This window comes from Macaca thibetana, chromosome 4 (assembly GCF_024542745.1).
Source record: "Macaca thibetana thibetana isolate TM-01 chromosome 4, ASM2454274v1, whole genome shotgun sequence".
NCBI classification, from domain to species: domain Eukaryota; kingdom Metazoa; phylum Chordata; class Mammalia; order Primates; family Cercopithecidae; genus Macaca; species Macaca thibetana.
Window position 1 is genome coordinate 61,810,014 of NC_065581.1, and position 21,792 is coordinate 61,831,805.

The 21,792-nt window shown below is 35.2% G+C and overlaps 1 protein-coding gene across 1 annotated transcript in view; it reads right to left on the minus strand.

The window, feature by feature from the left end:
- Window positions 1-4,812: 4,812 nt before the first annotated feature.
- LOC126953242 (protein eyes shut homolog) overlaps window positions 4,813-21,792 on the minus strand; it is a 279,918-nt gene continuing 262,938 nt past the window's right edge. The window contains exon 6 of the mRNA XM_050788643.1: window positions 4,813-4,971. Coding sequence (XP_050644600.1) covers window positions 4,855-4,971 — 117 coding nt within the window. The 3' untranslated portion in view covers window positions 4,813-4,854. The remainder of the gene's footprint in view (window positions 4,972-21,792) is intronic.

Consider the following 21,792-nt stretch of genomic DNA (forward strand, 5'->3'; position numbering starts at 1 on the left):
CCACCTTGGACATACGTACTGATAAGTTTCAATACCTGTTTTCTATCTTAAAGGGCAACTGAGCCCTGGATTCTCCCAGGTATTTAACTCCTGCGGCAAAAAGGATAATCAAGGAAACAGAACAAGCCATTTCTCACAGGCAACTAGATTACATAGACCCAGGCTATTCAATTCAATTGTTTATTTTTCCCACTAAACACTCCTCTACAGGGTTAATAGGACAGATGGCCCCAGTACTATGCTTTCTAGAATGGTTTTTTTGCTCACATACTGGGACTAAAACACTCCCTATAATCAGTAAATTCGTAAATTCAGGTTGCAGACAATGCAATCAATTGCTAGGTTATGATCCTGATATCATCAGGATTTCTTTAAGTAGAAAGCAATTTGAAGCAGTATTGCCATTATCTATCAATTTGCAAATAGCCCTCTCTGATTATACAGGCCATGTAGACCATACCCTTCCTGTTGATAAACTCCTTAAGTTCTTATCTCGTACTTCTGTGATGTTACCTGCAAAAATAGTTCACTCCCCTGTACCTAACGCTTTAACACTATTTACTGATGGTTCTGGTAAACATGGAAAAATGGCCATTTGGTGGAGACTACATAATTTCCTCCTCGTTCTGGGTTTACTAGCACTCAAAAAGCTGAGGTTGGGACCTCAATATTGGCTTTGGAGGCATTTTCCGCTCAACCCATCAATAATGTTAGTGACTCTGCTTACTCTGTTTATTTACTGCAGAACCTTGAGACAGCCATAATTAAGTCCACTCAAAAGCCCACCCTGTGTGCACTTTTTGACTTCAGCAATTGTTAAATCAACATACACATCTTATTTTTATTACACACATTCGAGCCCACAGCTCACCACCTGGCCCATTGGCTTATGGCAATGATCAAGCAGACCTTCAGGTTATGACATCACTGCTTGACTAAGACACCCAATCACATCAGTTCTTCCACCAAAACTGGAGAAACTTAACTAAGCAATTTCAACCTACCCAGAGACTAGCTAAACAAATTATTCTGCAATGCCCAGATTGCCAGCTCACAGGCATATCCCCTCTTTCAACAGGTGTTAACCCTAGAGGGTTCTAGTCCTCTAGGACTATGGCAGTTATGGCAAACAGATGTTACATCCCTAAATTTGGAAAACTTAGATATGTACATGTGTCCATTGATAACAACACTCATCTAATTAGTGTACATGCTCTTCCTGGAGAGTCCACCCGATATGTCACTAAACATCTTCATTTAACTTTTGCATTTATGGGGCAACCCACAAAATTAAAACTGATAATGGTCCACTTATGCCAGCTCACAATTTCAACAATTTTGTCACACATGGAATACCCAACATTCCACAAGCATCTCATATAACCGCCAATGACAGGCCATAATAGAACGTGCCCACTCCACCCTTAAAATTATGCTCAAAAAAAGGGGGAGTATGAGTAAGGACCCTGCAACACTACTAGCACAAGCCTTATTTACCCTTAATTTTTAAAATTTAGATAAATTTCAATCAGCTGTGGAAAAGCACTTTGCTAAAACCTCTCAAGACATAAACCCTGCAATTTTATGGAAAGATGTAAACAGTAATGAATGGTGTGGTACAAATTAACTACTAACATGGGGAAGAGGATATGATTGTGTTCACACCCCCTCAGGTCCTCTTTGGATTCCAGCATGACACATCAAACTATACCATGACTAGACCCAACCTGGTACCAGAAATGAAGAAAAGGATCCTATAGGACCTGCAGCCCCAGACATTACCTGGGGGATGCTGAAAAAGACAACTCAAGAGGCTGAACAAATCCTGCTCCAGACACACACATCATTCACTCCAGATAATGTGTTCCTTGCTATGCTTTATTAACCTTTTTTAAGTTCTCTCACTCTGCCTGCATGTGGTACCTGCTACACTCAAACACCCACTTCCCAGCTTCTAACAGTGTGACTGCTTGGCTAAGAGAGATTATCACACACCCAGTGGGGTTCCTTAGTAACAGTACACATGGAACTAAATTCCATAGGAATTGGAAAAGAATGTTGCTAATTACACTCATGTTTGTCTTATGTTATTTACTAATTCTAGGATTCAAAGCCGGAATACGAGCAGTGTCCAGCATGCCTGACCTGTTGCTGCACACATCTGTACTCTTCAATCAACAAAGCCTGATGCAAAATAACAGAAAAGGGGGAAATATAAGAGTTCAGTCAGGGTGGTGGGAAAAATTGTAAAATAGACACAAACCTTCTTGGAAGGTTGGTAGGTTTTGCAAAAGCCTCAGGATAGGGTTATGGCTGAAGGCAGACTAATCCTCTTACCTTGAGTTAATAGCTTAAAGTACATACAAATGAGGGAGTTTATCTAAATGGCTTGTTTACTCATGTGGTCCTAAGACCAACCTTTGATCATCAAGGGTGCATGATTGCTCTCTACTCAGGGGTTCAGCAAAATTAATTACCCTCTAGTGGCATTTACTTGAGACCTTTGTCATTTAATCTGTACTAAATAAATGCAAACTTCACTAGCTTACTGAGGCCGATGCTGCAGACTCTGGCAGTAGAGCCCTTTAGCCACACTGACAAGCAAAATATCTGTGTCTGTGTACGTCTTTCATCTGTCACTGGGTCAGCGTCTGTAGGACAGACCCAGTGTATAAACACTTATGAAACTGATTACAGATTATCAAAAGATATGAAGCTAAAAAGACAGAATTTAAGGGAGAAATAGACAATTCTACAATAATAGTGGAGAATTCAATGGCCACTCTCAATAATTAATAGGGTCACCATGTAAAAGATAATTAAGGAAACAGAGGACTTAATACAATAAACCAACTAGATCTAACAGACATACACAGAACATACTATGCAACAACAATTGCATGCACATTCTTAAAAGCATTTGGGACATTTTCCAGGATAGACTATATGTTAGGCCACAAATTAAATCTCAATAGAGGAAGGACGTATGTCATATAAATTATCTTTTCTGATCACAATGGTTAAAGTTGAAAATCAATAACAGAACTAAAACCAGAAAATTTATAAATCTGTGGAAACTAAACACTCTTTTTAACAACCAAAGGATCAAGGAATAAATTATAATGGAAAGTAGAAAAATACTTAGAGACAAATAAAAATTAAAATACAACACACACCAAAATGTACGAGATGCAGTGAAAGCAGTGCTGAGGGGGAAATTCATAGCCATAAATGCTTACGTTAAAAAATAAGAAATCTCAAATTCAATAAGTTAACTACAACTTAATAAGCTAAAAAAAGAAGAAAGAACAATCTAAACCCAAATTAGAGAGGACATTGATGAAAACAAAGTTGGTTGTTTGAAAAATTCAACAACATTGACAAATCTTTAGTTAGATGTATTAAGTAAAATAAAAAGAAGACTCAACTGAACTTAGTTGATGATATTGTAAATAAAATAGATTTTGTAATTACTTTTTCAGATTGCTCATGCCTAGTGTGTAGAAATGCTTGTGAACATAGGGTGTTGAAGAAATTGGATATCCACATACAACAGAATGACCCAAATAGTTAGACCCTTACCTAACACCATATACAATAATTAACTAAAAATGGATTAAAAAGCTAAAATTTAAAGCTTTCAGTAGAAAACATAGGCAAAAAGGCTCACAACATAGAATTTGGCAGTTATTTCTTAGATATCGATATGACACCAAATGCATGGGCAATAAAAGAAAAAACAGACATTACTAAAAAAAATTGTGCATCAAAAGATATTGTTAACAGAGTAAAAAGACAACTCAGAATGGAAGAAAAGATTTGCAAATCATATATCTGATAAGAGATTAATAATCAGATTATATAGATAACTCCTAAGACTAAACAAAGAAACAATCCAATTCAAAAATGGGCAAAAAATCAAATAGAAATGTCTCAAGAGAAGGTATACAAATATCCAATATATATATGAAAATCTCAAGAGAAGATACACAAATATCCAATATACACATGAAAAGATGCTGAATAACATTAATAATTAGGGAAATGCGAAACAAAACTGCGAGGCTCAAATCATCCCACAGGGCTTCTAAAGGAAAAGAGTGTTCAAAAATCCAGATGGCTAGAGCTTCTCTGGGCTTCCATGAGGAACGACCTTACACTGATTAAGATGTGAGCTTTTATGCTGTCCTGTGATCAAATAACCTGCCTCACCATGATATCTTACATCTCCTTTTCCAATTTACCATAATACTCCCAAAATAACCCCTTTTATAAAGAGTCATTTTAATTGTCTGAGTTCCCTCTCAATAATATCAGGGAAGAAACAAAATTTTAACTACTTCTTACCAATGCATGAATGGCTAATATTTTCTTCGTGCTATCTCTTTAGTTCACCCAATTAAAAGCCGTGTTTGGAGATTTCAGTAGCCAGAAGCAGAGTCTGAAAGAAATGCATCTCCAATAATGGAAACTGAAGAACAAGACAATTTTTTAAGAGTGATAATTTGGAGAAAGGATGTATTTTAGCACTCCACACAATATAACACAGGCATGCTTGTCAACATGCTTCATTTTTAAACTATGATAAAGGATGTTTTCTGATTGTGACTGATTATTCGTTGGATGGTATATTTTATATAGCACAAAACAGATACCCTTTAAAGTAATGGTCCATCTTAATTGGGATATAGCTTAAAAATTCAATCTGTAAGACAGTGAAGTAGAATGTAGGAATGTGAAGCAAAAACAAAACGAATGAAATATACTTCAGCCTGGATTAGATTATTTCAATTGGAAATGATACCTTTAGGTATGGTATTTGAACAGATTATTTGAAAAATAACTACTGCTATTTTACCTGCAATTGTTAATGTGATAGTTTCTCACTGCCTTGGATGGAATGAAAGATCTCCAGTTATTTATTTCTATAACTTCTATGCAGCCAGTAAAATTCTTGACTGGTACAGGCATCTGAGAGAGAGAGGAATAGAGAGAATTTATATGATTTTCTTGAATATATTATTCTTGCTTCAAACTGGTCAGGGTTGCAATTGGATTTGGAGGCTGATTTGATTTATTCAACATATTTATAGTACAGTAATTCAAATATTTCATAAATATCAATCCAAAAAGTAATAAGATTTTTCCATATCTTGGCTATTATGAATAATGCTGCAATGAACATGGGCAAAATTATAAAGAAATTATGTTTGTGTACACACAAACACAATGTTATTCAACCTTATAAAAGACGGAAATCCTGCCATTTGTTACAACCTGGATGAAACTGAAAGATATTATGCTAAGTGAAATAAGTTAGACACAAACAAATGTAATTATCTCACTTATAGGTAGACTCTAAAAAATGAACTCAAACACACAGAAATAGAGAATAAAACTGTGGTTATAAAGCCAAGATCGGAGGCTGTGGTTGGGGAGAAAATGTGCAGATTTAGATCAAGAAATAAAAAGCATCAGATATTTAGATAAACAAATCTACAGACCTAATGTATAACATGAGGACTATAGTTAAAAATACTGCATTGTATTTGGGACTTTTGGTGAATGAATAGATTTTAGCTGCTCTTGCTACACACACATGAAAAATGGGTAACTGTGTGATAATGGACGTTAATTTGCTTCACTAGAGTTATTATTTTATTACCCATATGTATCTCATAACATCATGCGGCCCATACCTTAAATATATACAATCACATTTATTTTAAAAATTAGTAGGAAGGAATGTCACCTTATTTGTCAAGGTACTCATGCCTATATATCTTAGTACTGTACAGATTACATAGTCACTAATACTTAAAGAAAAACATACATAATTACAGTAAAATTATCAATGAAAAAATACAAGAAAAGCTAATACACTCATCCTTCCCATCAAGGCGCTACATTTTTCCATCTTTGGCCTGTTTCTTGCAATTTCTTCTCTCAGACATCAATTACCTTGCCCTATCTGCACATATCAAAACATTAAGAAGCATTACTCTTCTAGGGATCAAAGCTAACAAAGTAACCTATAAAGACTTGTAATATTTTTTACATGCCTTTTGTGTTCTGCAGTCTGTCCTCCTTAGGAATAAGTTGGGGAAAAATGATAAAAAGATGTTAAGGGTCCAAGAACAAGAAGAGAAGTACATTGAAGAACATTCAATTTGGTGGACAAAAATAACCTAATCATTATGAGCATACAATATTATACTAGTAATTACATGTGTATCTAAAGGTATATTTATGAGAAAAAGAGAAAGTAAAAGTGAGTACAGCTCAGAATTTAATAGTTAGAAATGAGCATTCATTCAGGTTCTGTCCTCTGATAAGCTCTTAATATTACCGAAAATGTCAAGCTTAGGTGAACCAAATTATGACCAGAGAAACCACTAAACATACACACTGAAAAATATATTAGTTTTCTTAATTTTTGAATTAAAATTTTACACTATATGCATCTCAAGACTTTGTATCTTATTGAATATATTATAAGTAATTAATAGAATAAGGCCTTTGTCTTGTTTAGAAATTTCAGGATTAATGTATTTCACTTTTTAAATCACAGTTCAGAACCTTTGAAAGTTTGTTATAGGCTCAAATGTACTGTAAAGACTCTCACCTAGTAATACTCTGTCAAATGTCAAAAACGACTAGAAAAAAATGTCAAAAACTAGAAAAAACGACTAGAAAAAATGTCAAAAACGAACTAGAAAATAAAACAATATTTCAGACAGTAAATTTACAAACAAGTCAAGTAGATTCCAAAGAAACTATTTAATAGAAACATTTGGCTTTTATGTGCCGCAGTTGGGAAAGTACTGATTTGCCATTGTTAAAGTTTCTTTGAGCTTTATTAATCTTTAAGTTTTAGATTTAATTCTTATTTTTATTGCACTTATACATTAACTTAGTTTTTTAAATTTAAAAATAAAGTTTATGTCTATGTCTCCTGAAATATTATAGTTTACTATTAAAACATAAAATGGTCTTATAAAAATGCTTTTGATTATAATAGTGAATATTCAAATTTAAATCTGACATAGTTCAGCAATGGCATAAAAGTATGTTTACACTGCAGTACATATTTTTCTCTGTTAAGATCCTTATTATTCATAGGGATTAAAAAAGGAGAAAGTGATAATGTTTAATATAAACACACTAGAGAGCTATGAAAAATGTTCTAAAAAGAAATGATTCTATGATAACTCTATTGAGATACTTCTCAGAATTCTATAATTCAATTTCATTCACATATTATGAATTTCAAATGCATATTAATTTATTCACCTTGGGCTTTGAAAAATGACAAGAGAAAATTTCCCAGCCATTAGCCTTTACATTTGAGTAAATTCAAAATTTCTTCATTTCTTATGTTTTAATAGACTGACCACTCTCTAGTTCTATTACACATTATCTTTTTGCAGTACTGTTAGGAATAGTTATTTAGCTTGCAAATAAATTCCCACGTTTTTTCACTTTAAATACACAAACAACCTTGTAAAATGTGAGCAAAGGACAGGAACAGACACTTTTCAAAAGAAGACAGACATGTGGCCAATAATCATGTTTAAAAAAAAAAAAAAAAAAAAAAAAAAAAAACTCAGCCAGGCACAGTAGCTCATGCCTGTAATGCCAGCACTTTGGGAGGTTGAGGTTCTTGGATCACGAGGTCAAGAGATCAAGACCATCCTGGCCAACATGGTGAAACCCTGTCTCAACTAAAAATGTAGAACTTAGCTGGTCGTGGTGGTGCACACCTGTAGTCCCAGCTACTTGGGAGGCTGAGGCAGGAGACTTGCTTAAACCTGGGAGGCAGAGGTTGCAGTGAACCGAGATCGTGCCACTGCCCTCCAGCCTGGCAACAGAGCAAGACTCCATTAAAATAAATAAATAAAAAAAACCCAAAAACCTCAACATCACTGATCAAATGCAAATCAAAACCACAATGAGATACCATCTCACATCAGTCCAAACAGCTATTACTAAAATGTAAAACAAACAAAAAAACAGATGCTGCTGGCAAGGTTGTGGAGAAAAAGGAACGCTTATACACCATTGGTGGGTGTGTAAATTAGTCCAGCCATCGTGGATGGCAATGTAGCAATTCCTCAAAGACTTAAAGACTGAAATACCATTCGACCCAGCAATCCCATCACTGGGTACATACCCAAAGGAATACAAATCATTCTATAATGAAGACACATATATATACACAACACTATTCACAATAGCAAAGACATGGAATCAACCAAAATATCCATCAATAATAAACTGGATAAAGAAAATGTGGTACATAGACACAATGGAATACTACACAGCCACAAAAAGAACAAAAACATGTCTATTGCAGGGACATGGATGGAACTGGAGGCCATTATCCTTAGGAAACTAACACAGAAAAAGAAAATAAAATACCACATGTTCTCACTTAGAAGTGGAAGCTAAAGGATGAGTATAGCTGGATACATAGAGGTGAACAATATGCATTAGGTCTATTGCCTATTGGAGGGTGGAGGGTGGGAGAAGGGAGAGGATGAGGAAAAGTAACTAAAATGTACTAGGTTTAATATCTGAGTGATGAAATAATCTGTACACCACCACCCCAGGACACCAGTTTACCTATAAACAAACCTGTACATGTACCCCTGAAATTAAAAGTTAAAAAAAAAAAAAAACATAGTTTAAAAAGGTGAAAAAAAGAAAGAGAGAAAGGGAACTGAGCATATGAGCGACCAAAATGGGAAGACTAGACTGAATTTTTTGTTTTTTGCATATTTTAAGTGCTGGAACCACCTTGAATTTATCATTTATATAAAAAGTGTAATTTAAAAACTCAAAAATCAAAAGAACAAATTTTCCATAAGGCTAAATGTATTCAATCTTTATTTCAAAGGTTCTTGTTTTTATAATATGATGGTGACAGTTGATAGTAGATACTGTTTTTGGTTTTTATTTTAGTTCTTAAAATAAAAATAATTTATTAAAAATAATAAAGTATATATTAACATTTCATTTTGTAAAACATAAGTGAAACCTGAACTCAAACACTGAGCCTTAAACTCTAAAGCACATGGTTTTTAGAGCATTTCTAGTGTTGGGAAACCTTTTTTCCTTGAATTTGTGTTTATAATAATCAGGTTAATCAGGTTTCTGGTACAGGATGATTAAAAGTAATAGAAGGGAAACAAACATACATAATTCATATGATAATTTGTAATGTAAAATATATATAATAGATTAAAGACAAGAAATAATTATGTGCATTAGATTGTAAGAATGGTACCATTGCATGGTATCTTCATTTAAAAAATTGCAGTCCCATGTGCTGCTGTGATTTCTCAAATGTAGTTGTTATTATTAATCCAGGACAAATAACTCCTGGTTATTTCTAAACAATGTAAAATGGCAATGTATGCCAAATCATAGCACGAGGAATATAATTCATGGTATTGAGCAGTAATAATAAATACAGAATTCTCAAGCTCGCTGGCTGGCTGAATAGGAACAGCTTCGGTGTGCAGCTCCCAGTGAGAGCAATGCAGAAGGCAGGTGGTTTCTGCATTTCCAAATGAGGTACCTAGTTCATCTCATTGGGACTGGTTGGACAGTGGGTACAGCCCACGGAGGGCAAGCCAAAGCAGGATGGGGCATCACCTCACCGGGGACGTGCAAGTGGTCAGGAGATTTCCCTCCCCTAGCCAAGGGCAACCATGAGACACTGTATCGGGAGGAAGGTGCACTCCAGCTTAGATACTGTCCTTTTTCCCACAGTCTTCATAACCGGCAGACCAGGAGACTCCCTGTGGTGCCTATGCCCAGGGCCCTGGGTTTCAAGCACAAAACTGGGCAGCCTTTTGGGAAGACACCGAGCTAGCTGCAGAAGCATTTTTTTTTTTTTTTTTAAATACCTCAATCGTACCTGGAATGCCAGCAAGAGAACCTTTCACTCCCCTGGAAAAGGGGCTGAAACCAGGGAGCCAAGTTGTCTGACTCACCAGGTCCCACCACAACGGAGTCCAGCAAGCTAAGATCCAGTGGCCTGAAATTCCTGCTGACAGCACAGCCGTCTGAGGTCAACCTAGGACTCTCGAGCTTGGTGAGGGGAAGGGCATAAGCCATTACTGAAGCTTGAGTAGGTGGTTTTACCCTCACAGTGTAAACAAAGCCGCTGGGAAGTTGGAACTGGGTGGAGCCCACTGCAGCTCAGCAAGGGTGTTGTGGCCAGACTGCATCTCTAGACTCCTTCTCTTTGGGCAGGGCATCTCTGAAAAAAGGGTATCAGCCCCAGTCCGGGACTTATAGATAAAATCCCCATCTCCCTGGGACAGAGCAATTGGGAGAAAGGGTGGCTGTGGGGGCAGCTTCAGCAGGCTTAAATATCCCTGCCTGACTAAAGAGAGCAGCAAATCTCCCAGCATATCATTTGAGCTCTGCTAAGTGACAGATTGCTCCTCAAGTTGGTCCCTGACCCCCATGTATCCTCACTAGGAGACACTTCCCAGTAGGGGTTGACAGACACCTCATACAGGAGAGCTCTGGCTGGCATCTAGCTGGTGCCTCTCTGGGACAAAGCTTCCAGAGGAAGGAATAGACAGAAATCTTTGCTGTTCTGCAGCCTCTGCTGGTGATACCAAAGAAAACAGGGTCTGGAGTGGACCTCCAGCAAACTCCAGCAGACTGGTAGCAGAGGGGACTGACTGTCAGAAGGAAAACTAACAAACAGAAAGTAATAACTCAACATTAACAAAAAGGATATCCACTCAGAGACCCCATCTGAAGGTCACCAACATCAAATACCAAAGGTAGATAAATCCATGAAGATGGGGAGAAACCAGTGCAAAAGGGCTGAAAATTCCAAAAAACAGAACACCTCTTCTCCAAAGGATCACAACTCCTTGCCAGCAAGGGAACAAAACTGGATGAACAATGAGTTTGATGAATTGAAAGAAGTAGGCTTCAGAAGGTGGGTAATAACAAACTCCTCTGAGCTAAAGGAACATGTCTTAACACAATGCAAGGAAGCTAAGAACCTTGAAAAAGGGTTAAATGAATTGCTAACTAGAATAACCAGTTTAGAGAAGAACATAAATGACCTGATAGAGCTGAAAAACACAGCACGAAAACTTCACAAAGCATACACAAGTTTCAATAGCCAAATTGATCAAGCAGAAGAAAGGATATCAGAGATTGAAGATCAACTCAATGAAATAAAGCAAGAAGAGAAGATTAGAGAAAAAAAAAATGAAAAGAAATGAACAAAGTCTCCAAGAACTATGGCACTATGTGAAAAGGCAAAATGCAGGTTTGATTGGTATACCTGAAAATGACGGGGAGAACAGAATCAAGTTGGAAAACACTCTGCATGATATTATCCAGGAGAACTTCCCCAACCTAGCCAGGCAGGCCAACATTCAAATTCAGGTAATGCAGAGAACACCAGAAAGATACTACATGAGAAGAGCAACTTCAAGACACATAATTGTCAGATTCACCAAAGTTGAAATGAAGCAAAAAATATTAAGGGCAGCCAGAGAGAAAGGTCAGGTTACCCACAAAGGGAAGCCCATCAGACTAATGATGGATCTCTCAGCAGAAACCCTGCAAGCCAGAAGAGAGTGGGGGCCAATATTCAAAATTCTTAAAGGAAACAATTTTCAATCGAGAATTTCATATCCAGCCAAACTAAGCTTCACAAGTGAAGGAGAAATAAATTTCGTTACAATCAAGCAAATGCTGAGAGATTTTGTCACCACCAAGCCTGCCACACAAGATCTCCTGAAGGAAGCACTAAACATGGAAAGGAACAACCGGTACCAGTCACTGCAAAAACATACCAAATTATAAAGACTATGGACGTTATGAAGAAACAGCGTCAACTAAGAGGCAAAATAACCACTTAGCATCGTAATCACAGGATCAAATTCACACATAATAGCATTAACCTTAAATGTAAATGGGCTAAATTAAGACACAGGCTGGCAATTTGGATAAAGAGTCAAGACCCGTCAGTGTGCTGTATCAGGAGACCCATCTCACGTGCAGACACACATAGGCTAAAAATAAAGGGATGTAGGAAGATTTACCAAGAAAAAAAAAAAAAAAAGCAAAGCGGGTGTTACAATCCTAGTTTCTGATAAAACACACTTTAAACCAACAAAGACCAAAAAAGACAAAGGAAGGCATTACATAATGGTAAAGGGTTTAATGCAACAAGAAGAGATAACTATCCTAAATACATATGCAACCAATACAGGAGCACCCAGATTCATAAAGCAAGTTCTTAGAGACCTACAAAGAGACTTAGACTCCCACATAATAATAGTGGGAGACTTTAATACCCTACTGTCAATATTAGATCAATGAGACAGAAAATTAACAAGGATATCAAGGACTTGAACTCAGCTCTGGACCAAGCGGACCTAATAGATATCTACAGAACTCTCCACCCCAAATCAACAGAATTCACATTCTTCTCAGCACCACATCACACTTACTCTAAAATTGACCACATAATTGGAAGTAAAATACTCCTCAGTAAATGCAAATGAATAAAAATCATAACAGTCTCTCAAACCACGGTGCAATCAAATTAGAACTCAGGATTAAGAAACACACTCAAAACTGCACAACTAAAAGAAACTGTACAACCTGCTCCTGAATGACTACTGGGTAAATAACAAAATTAAGGCACAAATAAAGATGTTCTTTGAAACCAATGAGAACAAGACACAATGTACCAGAATCTCTGGGACAGAATTAAAGCAGTGTGTAGAGGAAAACTTACAGCACTAAATGCCCACAGCAGAAAGTAGGAAAGATCTAAAATTGACAGCCTAATATCATAATTAAAAGAACTAGAGAAGCAAGAGCAAACAAATTCAAAGGCTAGCAAAAACAAGAAATAGCTAAGATCAGAGCAGAACTGAAGGAGAGAGAAACATGAAAAACCTTTCAAAAAAATCAATGAATCAAGGAGCTGTTTTTTTGAAAAGATCAACAAACTAGATAGATGGCTAGCCAGACTAATAAAGAAGAAAAGAGAGAAGAATCAAATAGACACAATAAAAAATGATAAAGGGGATATCACCACCTATCTCACAGAAATACAAACTACCATCAGAGAATACTATAAACTCCTCTACACAAGTAAACTAGAAAATCTAGAAGTAGTGAATAAATTTCTGAACACATACACGCTCCTAAGAATAAACAAGGAAGAAGTAAAATCCCTGAATAGACCAATAACAAGTTCTGAAATTGAGGCAGTAATTAATTGCCTACCAACCAAAAGAAGTGCAGGACCAGATGGATTCACAGCCAAATTCTACCAGAGGTACAAAGAGGAACTGGTACCATTCCTTCTGAAACTATTCCAAACAATGGGACAAAAAAGGGAAACCTCCCTAATCCATTTTATGAGGTCAGCATCTTTCTGATACCAAAACCTGGCAGAGACACATACACAAAAAGAACATTTCAGGCCAATATCCCTGATGAACATCAATGAGAAAATCCTCAATAAAATACTGGCAAACCAAATCCAGCAGCACATCAAAAAGCTTATCTACCATGATCAAGTCGGCTTCATCCCTGGGATGCAAGGCTGGTTCAACATATGCAAATTAATAAATGTAATCCATCACATAAACAGAACCATCGACAAAAACCACATGATTATCTCAATAGATGCAGAAAAGACCTTCAACAAAATTCAACAGCCCTTCATGCTAAAAACTCTCAATAAACTAAGTACTGACAGAACGTATCTCAAAATAATAAGAGCTTAATGACAAAATTTACAGCTAATATGGTACTAAATGGGCAAAAACTGGAAACATTCCCTTTGAGAACCGGCACAAGACAAGAATGCCCTCTCTCACCACACCTATTCAACATAGTATTGGAAGTGCTGGCCCGGGCAATGAGGTAAGAGAAAGAAATACAGGGTATTGAATTAAGAAAAGAGGGAGTCAAATTATCTCTGTTTGCAGATGACATGATTGTATATTTAGAAAACCCCATTGTCTTAGCTCCAAATCTCCTGAAGCTGATAAACAACTTCAGCAATGTCTCAGGATGCAATATCAATGTGCGAAAATCACAAGCATTCGTATACACTAATAACAGACAAACAGTCAAATCATGACTGAACTCTGATTCACAATTGCTACAAAGAGAATAAAATACCTAGGAATATAATTTACAAGGGATATGAAGGACCTCTTCAAGGAGAACTATCAAGCACTGCTCAAGGAAATAAGAGAGGACACAAACAAATGGAAAAACTTTCCATGCTCATGGATAGGAAGAAACAATATCCTGAAAACGGCCATACTGCCCAAAGTAACTTATAGATTCATTTCTATCCCCATCAAGCTACCATTGAGTTTCTTCACAGAATTGGAAAAAACTACTTTAAATTTCATGTGGAACCAAAAAAGATCCCACATAGCCTAGACAATCCTAAGCAAAAAGAACAAAACTGGAGGCATCACACTACCTGACTTCAAAGTAAACTACAAGGCTACAGTAATGAAAACAGTGTGGTACTGGTACCAAAACAGATATATAGACCAATGAAACAGAACAGAGACCTCAGAAATACCACCGCACATCTATAACCATCTAATCTTTGACAAACCTGACAAAAACAAGCAATGGGGAAAGTATTCCCTATTTAATAAATGGTATTGGGAAAACTGGCTGCCTATACGCAGGAAGGTGAAACTGGATCCTCTCCTTACACCTTATACAAAAATTAATTCAAGATGGATTAAAGACTTAAATGTAAGATCTAAATCCAAGAAACTGTAGAAGAAAATTTAAGTAATACCATTCAGGACATAGGCATGGCAAAAACTTCATTACTCAAACACCAAAAGCAATGGCAACAAAAGTCAAAATAGACAAATGGGATCTAATTAAATTAAAGAGCTTCTGCACAGTAAAATAAACCATCATCAGAGTGAACAGGCAACCTACAGAATGAGATAAAAAATTTGAAAATCTATCCATCTGACAAAGGACTAACATTCAGAATCTACAAAGAACTTAAATTTATAAGAAAAAAAAAACATCAAAAAGTGGGCACAGGATATGAGCAGACAGTTCTCAAAAGAAGACATTTATTGCAGCTACCAAACATATGAAAAAACTCATCCTCACTGGTCGTTAGAGAAATGCAAATCAAAATCACAATGAGATACCATCTCACATCAGTTAGAACTACGATCATTAAAATGTCAGGAAACTCGGCCGGGCGCGGTGGCTCAAGCCTGTAATCCCAGCACTTTGGGAGGCCGAGACGGGTGGATCACGAGGTCAGGAGATCGAGACTATCCTGGCTAACATGGTGAAACCCCGTCTCTACTAAAAAATACAAAAAACTAGCCGGGCGATGTGGCGGACGCCTGTAGTCCCAGCTACTCGGGAGGCTGAGGCAGGAGAATGGCGTGAACCCGGGATGTGGAGCTTGCAGTGAGCCGAGATCTGGCCACTGCACTCCAGCCTGGGTGACAGAATGAGACTCCGTCTCAAAAAAAAAAAAAAAAAAAAAAAAAAAAAAAAAAAAAAAAAAAAATGTCAGGAAACAACAGATGCTGGAGAGGATGTGAAAAAATAGGAACACTTTTACATTGTTGTTGGGAGTGTAAATTAGTTCAACCACTGTGGAAGACAATGTAGCAATTCCTCAAGGATCCAGAACTAGATATACCATTTGACCCAGCAATTCCATTACTGGGTATATAACCAAAGGATTATAAATAATTCTACTATAGAGACACATGCACACGTATGTTTATTGCAGCACTATTTACAATAGCAAAGACTTGGAACCAACCTAAATGCCCATCTATGATAGACTGGATAAAGAAAACATGGCACATGTACACTATGGAATACTATGCAGCCATGAAAAGGATGAGTTCATGGCTTTTGTAGGGACATGGATCAAGCTGGAAACCATCATTCTCAGCGAACTAACACAAGAACAGAAAACCAAAAACCACATATTCTCACTGACAAGTGGGAGTTGAACAATGAGAACACGTGGATACAGGGAGGGGAATATCACACACCAGGGCTTGTCAGGGCACGGTGGGGGGCTAGGGGAGGAATAGCACTGGGAGAAATATCTAATGTTGATGATAGGTGGATGGGTGCAGCAAACCACTATGGCATGTGTATACCTATGTAACAAATCTGCTTGTTCTGTACATGTACCCCAGAACTTAGATTATAATAAAAAAAAAAGAATTCTCACTTTTTTCATTTCAAACCTGTTGTCTTACATTTATAAATATATCTTCAGTATGTTACCTTTTATTCTACCTCTGTATTAGTAGAACAATATTTAATTCTCTCTCTGGCATTTAATGACTTTAGCTTTCATTCCTTTAAAGAAAGTTGAAGTCAGTGGATTATCCATACTGTATGAGCAGTTTCCATATTAATTATAAATAGTAGTTACACAAAGTTTAGACAGAGGGCCTTCGATGTGATAGTATAGACTGCTGTATACAATATTCCAGATTTACAACTGAACAATTTTAAACACGAATACATCACATTTTTTTTTTTAAAATCATGTGTCTAAATGTTTGATGCTATGAAAATACATGAAAGTATGAGCAGTTTCCATCTTTTTATCCTCTTGACATATTAGACACAATTAGTTAAAGAATATCTAAATTCTTGGTTAACCTGCTATTAAGGAACAATTTTTTTTTGGAGTTGAAATGCCTTTTCCAACCAAATTTTTATTTTTATGTATTTATTTTAAATTTTATTTTAGAATTTATTTTTGCACGTGTGTGATTTATTTAAAAAATTATTTTTTATTTTATAGATAAATAATAAGTATAGATATTTGTGGGGTATATGAGATATTTTGATACAGACTTACAATGTGTAATGATCACATCAGGGTAAATGGGGTATTCAGCACCTCAAGCAATCATCATTTCTTTGTCTTATAAGCATTCCAGTTTTACACCTTCAGTTAATCTAAAAGATACAACCAATTATTGCTGAATTATAGTCACCCTGTTTTACTATCAAATACTAGATCTTATTCATTGTATCTAATTATATTTTTGTACCTATTAACCTTTCTTTTTACTTTTGAATCAGTAAAGTTCTTTCTCTTTGTATTGTTATTGCCACTTCTGTTTTTTAATGGTAGTCTTTGCTGTGTACTGTAACTGATTTAGCCCAATTTAAGTGACTTTAGGCTAATAGACTTTGAAAACAAATAAAGTTGGTTGGGAATCAATTAAGAAATAATCAATTGGTATTACAAAAACAACTTCAATCGTTTCATCTTTATTGTAGATTTATTATTTATTTGTTTTTGAAATCTATCTTTTTAGGTACCTATCTTATTAATAATTTGGTAAAAGTTTTAGAAATGTAAAAAATTGAGATTCTTAAAGCTAGCAATACCAATTGATTAAATCAATGGTTTTCATCCTGTGTTATCTGAGGAACCTATGTTTTCTGAGAGAACTTCGTTTAGCAGGAGGAGAACAATTGTGAATAGGGCTTCTGCTCCCATGTCATAAGGAACCATTTTGCTTGTACATGCTCTCCATATTGGCTTTCTGCATCAGATTTTTTTAAAAACAAAGTTCTATTGAAAAACTATATCTTATATTAGGCTAAACCTTGTATGAGAGAAAAATTTCTGAAGATATGTGTGTGCCTCTCTGTGTGTGTGTGTGTGGGTGTGTGTGGGGGGGGAGTGTTTAAATACAGGTAATCTCAGATAGATGGATGGATGCATGGATGGATAGATGGATGGATGGATGGATGGATGGATGGATGGACAGACAGACAGACAGAGATTTCCACTTAAATTACAGAGAATATTCCAATTAAGCTGCCACAAGACCTTTCTTCCCTGCTGCTGCTGCTGCTGCTGCTTCCTGTTTTCTTTTCTCAGTTTTCCTCATTATTGTGCCTCATCCCCACCCGGCACTCTTAATTTGTCTTGCAGTTCCAAGTTATTACTTGGTATCATTTTCCTGACACCTGAAGAGCTTCCTTTAACACATCTTATAATATAGATCTAATTAAAGCACATTTCCTTAGGTTATTTTTTGGCCTAAAAATGTCATTAATTCATACTATTTTTAGTAACATTTTTGTTGGATTTGGAGTTCTGTGTTGAAGGGTTTGTTTTTTTTTTAAGTCGGCACTTAAAAGATATTGTTCCATTGTCTTCTGCTTTGCATTGTTTCTGACGAGAAGTCAGTGATACATTTTTTATTAGGTTTTATTAAGATTATAAGATATGTTGTTTGACATTTTTCTTCAAATCTGGACAATTTTCTTATTATTTTTTCAAATAGTTATTCTGTTCTTATTTATCTCTCCATCTTTTGGAACTCCAATTACTTGCAATTTTTATCTGTTTAGGTCATGGAGTCTATAGGTTATTGAGTCTCTGCTCATTTTTTCCCCACCATTTTATAGCTTTCTTTCAGCATAGTTTCTACTCCTGTCAAGTTTAATGGTCTTTATGCTGCAGTGTGTAATATCTTGTTAAACAAACATAGTTGAGATATTATATTTTAATCTTTAGATGTTCTACGTTTCACTTTATTAGTTGACTTTCTGTTGATTATTTCTATACTAGATTCTTCTTTTTTAGTTTCCAGTTTTCTCATATTTTTATTTCAGTCCTTAGCCTAATTAATAACAATTTTACAGTCCTTTTATGCTGATCATATAATCTCTATGATTTCTTTCCTTACTGGTTTACCTTGAGTCATTTTTATCCTGACTATTGGTCAGTTTCCCACAAATATTTTCCATGTTTAATCATGTTTATTGAATTTTGGACATTGTATTATTACTTTATTTTGTATTTTTCCAGATTTTTCCCTATGTTCCAATTGTTTATGTAAATAAGATATTGTAGTACCAATTACTCATTCATGGCCAAAAAACCTATATGCTTTTTTAAAAATAAATTCTACTTGGCATGTAACATGAAATAAATATGCTATTTTTAAATAAAAAATTCCACATGGCTTCTAATAATGGAATAAATAGTTTCCAGTACCAAACCCTTACTATTACCCTGATTCTCTACTCAAAAAATTTTCATACTATTTCATAAACTTATTCTGTTACTGACTTTCAAGTTTCTAAGTAATATGTTCATATTTTTGTGTATTACCTTTTAAATTTAACACATTTTTAATTGGCTTAGCGTTTATGTTTCAGTGATTGCCAGATTTTACAGATATAAATCCCTCTTTTTGTTATTCAAATACTATGAATATTTATTAATATTTATTTTTATCTTTTAAATTTTTACAGTCTCTCCAATATAATATTTAAAATTTACTTTGTTGCTCTCCTCTGGTGAATCTACTCTTAACTGAATTCTATATGTTACTCAGACTTAGTTTATTCCTTTATTGATATATTCATTGATAATATGATCAAATTTCATTAGTACCAGCTTCAAAACGACTGGAGTATTTGAAAGCTAACAAAGTAATATAGGACTGATGTAATTAGTCCTATACTTTTTTAGCCACTAGCTAGAAGTAGAAAGGATGTGAGTAATATTGTGGTAAGTTAATGACTTTGATAAATTACATGTGGGCCATAAAGAAGAAAAGAGAAAAATATAGAAGTAGGATATTTGATGCTATGGAGAATTATTAAATGCCTACTAAGTACTTATTAGTTTCTCATAAATCATTCCAAGGCTTGGGACCTTGGAAAATAATAGATAAAAAAAAAAAAAAGAGAAATCTGTACGAAGTGCTGATTCTAAGGCCATACGGATGAACTTGGATGTTAATGTAGTGTTTCTGAGGTTTAGTTGTTATATAGGATAACAAAAAACTGGATGGTAATTATTTGTTGTGTATAAGGCCAACTATCACATGTTAGTCTATAAATATTTTAAATGTGGGACTTTAGCAACTTAGTGACCAAACAACTATATAAATACAGGAATATTTTAGTTCGTAAAATTTGGTGATACTTCAATCAATTTTATTTTACTTTGATATATTCACCAAGTCATATGCACTTTCTAATATTTGTGGGGTGCAAGTGGACATAGTCTACATGTAGAAGTAAAATAGAAAGTGGGTTAAGTCAAATTCCCCATACAAATATAAAATTTATACATGGATTTAACAACTATTTACTAAGCACATACTCGGTAGTAAGCACAGGGTCATCATATATAGTTATGCAAATTGTTCATTGACAAAGTTAATCTACATTTTTTCCCCAAGCTGTCTGCTCAGAAAAGATGTGCTTTAAAAAATCTGTAAACCTAGAGGATTTACTTTTTCTAATTCAAACAAAATCACCATATAGAATCTGTGGTGTTAGGTATTATTGCAATATCATATTAGTAGAAACCCAGAAAAAGTTCAGTTGGAAAAAAAAAAAAAGGAAATAGACTGACAGATTTCTGTTTCTGCTAACAGCAGAGTAACTTGTTGGAGACCAAATCTCTTATTAAGGTGACTAGGTAGAATTCATATAAAATTATATTTACAGGCTATAGGGAACTACTATGAAGCAAGGACTTGAGGGGCCAATATCTCAGAGAGAAGGAAAGTACAAAGTGTTGATCTTGACATTTCCTCTTATATTTTGAATTTACAAGTGGCAGATGAAATTTGCAGAAGCCGAATAGGAACTTCTATAAGTTCTGTGGTTGAGGTGAAGTACTGAAACTCAGGAGCAAATAATCATTTTTTTCTGGAGGACTGGAATGACAAAATTACAGGACAACATTTGAAGCTATGTTTCTAAAGTTTTCAGGTCAGCAAGGTTTCAAAGCAGCCTAAAATTTATTCCATGGATATTTGCATCAGTGTTTTTGTTGGTTATTATTTCTTCACTGCAGAAACGGGCAAAGAATATCTTTGGACAATGGCATTAGAAAAGCATGAGCACAATTTTGTCTATTTCTTTCCAGTTTACTCTCTCAGCAAGAATAGGCATGCTCTTTTCCAGACTATAATCTCTATAGCACTTACCCCTTCCTCAGACATTCACACACATCATTTCAATGCAGCTATCTGTATACTAATTTCCCATGATTTCTTTATTGTTTAACAGATTTATTGAGGTAAAGTTCACATATCATATACAATATCTATTTAAAAATACAATTCAGGGTTTTAGTATGTTCAGAGTTATTCAACCATTACTACAATTAATTTTAGATTAATTTGTCACCCCAAAAAGAAACAGCTTTCCTGTTCATAGTTTGTCTCTATTATTTCTTCAATGCTGGGGAACTACTAATATTACTTTCTATCCTTATAAATTTACCTATTGTGGACATGTTATACATCCTATGTGATTGGCCTCTTTAATTTAGTATAATTTTCTTAACATTGCTCTATATTTTAACGTGTATCAGTATTTCATCCCTTTTTATTGCTGAATAACATTCCATTGTATTGATATATCATATTTCATTCATCACTTGACTCACCTTTGGGTTGTTGCCATTTTTTGGCTAGTATAAATACTCCTGCTATGATGATTCATGTACAGATTTGCATGTAGACATATTTGCATTTATTTTGAGAATTATGACTCATCCAATGAATTTTCTTTATACATTTGTGTGATATATTTGGACCAATGTTTCCAGAATATCCTGAAGTATAACTACTTCAGTATAAATCTTGAGGAGGGAGCTAGTAGCTAGGGGCTAATTCATCACACTGATTTTGAGAAATGAATGCATCAAAACTACCTTTAATTGAAAACATCCTAAATATCCATCTA